At 37.9% G+C, this 6640-nt stretch overlaps 1 protein-coding gene across 1 annotated transcript in view; it reads right to left on the bottom strand.

The window, feature by feature from the left end:
• Positions 1-2463: 2463 nt before the first annotated feature.
• Positions 2464-6640, bottom strand: part of LOC106522149 (Down syndrome cell adhesion molecule homolog) — a gene marked incomplete at its 3' end in the record, with an annotated part of 155510 nt that continues 151333 nt past the window's right edge. Inside the window, 2 exon segments of the mRNA XM_014015011.1 lie at positions 2464-2766; positions 5144-5344. Coding sequence (XP_013870465.1) covers positions 2464-2766; positions 5144-5344 — 504 coding nt within the window.

Genomic DNA, 6640 nt, shown 5'->3' with positions numbered 1-6640 from the left:
ACCCAGAACTGCTTCACTCCACAGCTGCTGGTTAACACAAACAGGTGTTCCTCATTGATGTCAGCAAATGTTGGAAGGTATGAGGTAGACCTCTGGTTTTCTGTTTCAGTATATTGTTAACTACATGGTTTCTAAAGATAGAAAATAATATAAAAAACAAAGTTATTTAATTTGGTATGTGAATGTTTGTAAACTGGCAGTGAGATTTAGAAAACTGCACAAGGGGCACCACCTGAAATCTTGCCTAGGCTGCCAAACTGACTAGGGCCRGCCCTGTTCTACATCATCCCCTGTTTTTAAATTTGTCTAAGAATATACTGACTCWATATTTTCCAGAAAACCACATATTTATTAATTTTACAGCCCTCTGACAGCAGATTCAGCAGAAACACATACTATTTGATACTGTTTTTAAACCTCAAAGTGTTCTAAGAAAACAGTTTGATTCACTAAAATACAAATTAAACTGCTTTTGATCAAAACCAGCTAACAACGTTACAAAGAAAGTACAGTGGTGACTGTAGTTTGATATCTACATGGTCYATCCAGTGTAAGTGACACCAGAGTTTTTGCACTAAGAGCTTCCACTTAGGCCTGATGGACTAAGAGTTTGTTATTACACTGAAAGGTCTCCTCTGTAGCAGCAAAGTGTTGTTTTGTACTCAGTGACAATAGTTTCAGATCAGGTTGTTAGATAGCCTTTAGCTGCCCTCTCCACAGTAGACGAGTCTGATGTCCTGCACACAAAAAATTTAGAACCTAATGAGTCCTGAAACCTAAGAAGGAAATCTGATGTCTTCAACTCCTGTCTGGTCGAACTGAGAAGGCTGAGCCTCCCACACAAACCTGAAACACATTTCTGCCGCCCYGATGGCCAGCCGACCTCCAACACGGCTAATTAACAGCAGCCGCAGACACACTTTGACACGAGAGCAGCAGGGAGGATGGATGGGCTGTCGGCACGYGTCAGAGAGGAAGGTGTTTGTCAGTTTGGACATCTGTGCATTGTGTGTGGTCAGCTGCTGTCTGTGACTCCAACAGATCTGGTAACTGATCTGTCTGGCGGAGCAGAAGGTCACGTCAGGTAAAAACAACCTGACAGCAGATGTACAGTAATGAACGCGTCTGAGTTCTTGTGCAGCTTCAACCCTCCTGCTGTCCTTAGGTTGAAATACCCCTTAAGCTCTTTTGGATTATTTGGTCCAAGTTTGTTGCAAATGTTATATTTTCTGATAACAGACCATAGGCCTGGGGTTGTTGAATAAAAACAGCAGTTCTTAATTATCCTTTYATGACCTTTGATGGGCTCAGTGACCCTGCTGAGGGTGTAAAATAACTGCACACAAAATAAGGAGTTTTTCTCCACAAAGCACTACTTATGCATCATGTGAGGGTTTAATGAGACTGCCTGACTGTGTGCTGCAGATGTCTAATGACTGAGGGGGTGCTCAGTACAACACAAAGCTTTAAAGAGTTTCATTAAAAGAAATAGAATGCCAAAAGTTAAACAAGACGCTTCAATAGACAGGCTATTAAATAATTAAATGAAGCGCCATCTGTATTTTAATTTTAACTTTTTTTGGGTGGGGGGTAGGGGGGGTTCTGATTTATTGATGAATGTGTTTTTGTATATTTTTAGTGTTGTGCCTGATGCATTGTTCTGTATATTTAGTATAGGCCTACTACATGTCTGGTGAGCCAGAGGTAAAAAAAAAAACTATGGTAGACATTAAAGTTCTATTCTATTCTATTCTATTCTATTCTATTCTATTCTCCCATGGTTTCTATTAATATGTAAAAAGATGTGTGACAAATAATTTGACTATTGCTGAAATCTTTGGATAAATAGTAAATTTATCATTTGTCTGGTCCTTTAATTTTCATTTTTGCCAAAACTACACAAACCTGTTTTTGATTTTCAGTTTTATTCCCTTCTTTTTTTAAAGCACTGATACCTTAACCGTCTAAATAGTTTTTGATTTTGTGTGTAAGTGGCAATAAGAACAATACCAGAGGTAAAAATTGATGAYGTGATCTGAAGATATTAAAACCAATATTTAATGAATGTTCAAACTTGCAAAGAAGTGCAAAAGGAAAGATCTAAAAGTCCTCTTAGATCAGTTTCAACAGTCCTCTTGTATCATTAGAAATGAAATCCTCTCAGGATTATACCCAGTCTATAACTTATGGTTCAATCAGAACAGAACATCAAATTAAAGCTCTAAAAACTTTTAATTGACTCTAATGATATCCCAGACTGTTTTTTACGCCAAAAAGGGAACATAATGAATAATTAATGGTTTTAATTACACATTAGCAGCTGGATTTTAAAAAAACGATTGAGGAGCTGCTCCAGTTCACACAAAGCTGCCAAATGACTTGTGTGTGTGTGTGTGTGTGTGTGTGTGTGTGTGTGTGTGTGTGTGTGTGTGTGTGTGTGTGTGCACGCTCATATTTCCTCACCGGGTCGGTGCGCCTTGGGCACAGCCATGTTCATGACCCTGCTGACATCCTGAGGTTTAGGTGGGGAAGCGGTAAAGCGGCAGATGCCCGACTCAGACGGTGTGCTGGAGGTCATGCTGTCGGTGTAGTCGTTGGTCCCTGCCGTCATCTGTTCGGACGATGTGTCCGAGATGAAGCACTCGGTGATGGTGAACTTGGCGTGGCGGAGCTGCTCCTCCATCTTGGCGTGCTCGTAGGCTCTGGCCAGCTCTTCGTAGGTGGAGGACGCGCTCTCTGTTGATACCATGCTGCTCCGCGCGCGATCTGACAACAGATCACAGACAGTAATAAACATTTAGTCACTGAAGTAAACATGAAGTAGTGTGATGCACTAGAATTGGAGTGGTAGAAAAATAACATTAAGGGAAAATTTGATGTTGTGCAAGTGTTGTATCTTTTTTGAAATGAAGTTCTGTGCAAAGGYTATAAATAGTATCTCACCTGTTATAGATAATGTTTTAAACATAAAAAAAGTTTAATTATGACTGATAAGCCTAAGGGCAAACAGGCCCTAATCAAGATGATTTATTCGTTTTAAACCGACTCCAATCTTAAAGGAGACCAATTATGGGTCCTAGAAATGTTTATGGTATGTCTGTGGGCTGACCATGTTCATTCAATTTAATGCACAAAATAATTCTCAGATAAAATTTCCCATTTTCTAGTTCTGCCTGCTCTGACTTCYGTTCAGAAGAGCTGTTTATGTTAATGAGCTCTGTTGGTAACGCCCTCCAAAAATCGGTTGACATTAACTCCGCCCTCCAAAGCCAGCGTTTACGTTAGCATGGCTAATTATAGCAGAAGCTCCGTTGTTCAACCATATGAGACCCAGAGGCAGAGTCGTGGTCGCAGTTTCTTTTTTTTTCTCCCTCCTCTGCTCTGTGCTCACTCTGCATGCTGTTACCAGAGCAGGGAGCAGCAGCAGTCAAAATACCTCAGAAACTCGAACAAATAGGCTTTAACAAGGCTTTAATAAGCTAAACAATAGAGGCACATGAGAAAATGTGTTCATAACGAACGAAAATAAAGAAATAATGAAATTATGTCCATACTGGCCTCAAACCCTGTGCTCCCACTCTCTGGTCCATTGCCCTATTGAAGGCTTGTTGTGATATGAGCTGCACATTGCACAACAACAACCGTGACGGCTTTTTATACTGAGGAGATGGAGTCTCACCCGGGGTTTGCTAGGTAAGGGGCTGAACGCAGGTTCCGGTGGGTTGTCGCACAGCTTGTGACATCACAAAATGACGGAAGTATAAAACTTGTTGTTCATATACATTAAAATATATTTACTTACAGTAAATTTGCCTCTGCGTGCATTTTTTTGGTCCTAGGACTTTTTTTTAAAAGAAGTACATACCCAAAGTTGAGTTAAAAAAAACCTTTAAAAAGTGAATTTTGCATGATGGGTCCCCTATAAAATATTGTAGAGCAACTCATACAAACACTATTTTACAAACATTTATAATGCAGTCAATTTATCCARTTACAGAGTTGTAAAGTAACTAAGTACAAATACTTTGTTATGGTACTTAAGTAGAATTTTTGGGTATCTSTACTTTACTTGAGTAATTATTTTTCAGCCTACTTTTTACTTCTTACATTTTCACACAGTTATCTGTACTTTCTGCTCCTTACATTTAAAAAAAGGCAAGAAGAAAGTCGTTACTTTAATTTATTTTTTGTTTGTTTTCATTCCAGCTTGTTATTGTAAAAAATAAATACTATCACTATACGTAAATTGTGCCTCCTAGATAGAGTGAATTTAACTGTGGTTTAATGAGAAGTATAAATATATAAAATGCTGATACCATATTAGTTTGTACACAAACAAATCATGTCACACTCCAGCAGGACATAATCATTAAAATAAAAGGACTGTACTTTAGAAGTATTTGTATTTCATGAATTATATTATTGCATTTGGTGCAGTCCTCAGATAGATTTTCATTTTGGAGAAAAGGTTTGTACAGCCTTGATACAGTTTATGTACATAAACTGAAACAGCTGAACTAGTGCATCTTAAATTTAACATCAATTAATTATTTATACCAGCATTTTTGGGGAGGTCATCTCCTAATAAATGTCATTACAGAAAATTTAACTGCTCATTTGAAATCCATACTTTTATTTTAATGACTAAGTACAAAAAATATCAGATACTTTATGACTTTAACTCAAGTAATATTCCKAAAGGAGACTTTAACTTTTACCAAAGCAATTTTTTGTTAAGATCCTTGTACTTTTACTCAAATATTACTTTGTGGTACTTTATACAACACTGTCCAATTAAAATAAAATGAAAATATTCCTGCTTGAAGTGAATCAGCTTGCACCAGAAGTGTTATATCTTAATGCAGCAGCTGCTATCAGCACTTAAAATGACTGTWGAATTCTACATAAATAAGTATGTAATGTAAAATTGACAGCATTGTAAACRTTTAAAAAGTCTGATCTGATCAAAAGTGTTTTTCTCCTTTAATTAAAAAAAACTGAAATCAAAATTATTTGGATTTTCAAAATTATACTATCTTGATTTTTGATGATCTCAAAAAGCTTTGAAGCCAGAACCTTTGCTCTTAAAACAGAAGCCTGTGAGTCCAAGTTGTCCTTGAACCTCCATCTGTCTTCGCCCTACCTGTATCCTGTGAGGGGCTRACGCTGTAGCTGTCACTCTCCTTGTCCACAGATCCAGTGGCGCGTGGAGTGGGGAGCCTCCAGTCGGTGGTCAGGGTGTGTGAGGAGCTGGTAGGGTGAGGCCGGTTCAGAGTCCACTGACTGGCGTAGCGGCTCCGGGCTGCAGCAGGACCAGCTTTGGCAGTGCGTCTGGCAGTGGGATCTAGTAGCGACAGAAGAAGATGTGGTATTTTTTGTTCAAATAATTTTAAACCATCTAATGTTTAGTCTTTTGGTTTTCTGCAATAAAATGTGAGATCATTACCTGTTAACAAAAGGCTCCTGAATATGAAATTAACAAAGCTTAAAGTGCTTTTCAATGAACATGTGGGGCTTGAGACATGGAGACAGGTCAAGTGGACGACCCACTCAGCTGTCTGACTGCAGCCACCTTAAATAACTTTAATTTAATGTACTTAATTAGACACTGAATATTTCGACAGACATACAAATCAAAGCCCAAATAATTATGTTTTGACTTGTCATTTGGTTATGGTGTTACTTATAAACATCTCCATTGTTTATTCATGAAATACAATAAAAATGTTTTCCCTCAGGTACATATTTATTTCCACTTATTTACTACACTTCAATAAAAATATAGAAAAAAACAGTGATGTTGGACTTTCTCCAAATTTAATTGTAAAGCATCCACACTAATCATATTATTAGGACATATTGACTTTATTCACTTCTTTGTGATCACCATCCAATCCCACTGGTGTTAAACTCTAATATTTAAAGCTTGTATCAGTCTGACCCAGACAGGCTGTTGGTACCTTAGGTTTTGCAACAACAGGGAAACATTTTCTAAAAGTTTGGACCCATGAAGAGAAGAAAGTTGCTCGTAACTGTAGATGGTAAGATTATAATTCAGTCATGGGGGAGTTGCAAAGAGAAAACAGGGTTGAAACAACCACACTGATCAGGTCTAATGAATCAACAATGTGACCTTTGGGATGAGTGAAGGGTCTAATGTGTGTAAAGCTGTGATCACACAGATGGGCTTTTTACATATTTTATATGAAAGAAAACACATCACATTTTGGAATATATGCAGATGGCTGAACTAAATCTTTCTGGCCTAAACCAGTAATAAGAACACTTTCTGTGTTGCTGGTCCAGGTCTGCAGGTAGTGAGACCTGAGCAGTCAGATGGGATTGTGTTAAGAAAAAGGCAGGAGATCAGTGCTCTTCATCAGTTCGGCTTCAGTGGAGCTTAAACACTAGAAACCGGCAGCCGAGCTCCGTGTAATAAAAGCATCCAGAGAAACACATGGATGGTTTTCAAATGTTTTAGCTTTCAGCCCACAGAATGACCAATAACCAATGCAGACTCCAGATAATATATGCAGTATTTGCAAATTTTACTAAAAACTCAATTAAATATGGCCATAAAAAATAATATAAACTAAACTAATAAGTACTGTATACTACTTTTATTTGTGAATATATATAT

Source organism: Austrofundulus limnaeus, unplaced genomic scaffold (genome assembly GCF_001266775.1).
Source record: "Austrofundulus limnaeus strain Quisiro unplaced genomic scaffold, Austrofundulus_limnaeus-1.0 Scaffold122, whole genome shotgun sequence".
Taxonomy (NCBI): Eukaryota; Metazoa; Chordata; class Actinopteri; order Cyprinodontiformes; family Rivulidae; genus Austrofundulus; species Austrofundulus limnaeus.
The sequence above is the reverse complement of the archived record's forward strand: the minus strand, read 5'-3'. Positions and strand labels throughout refer to the sequence as shown.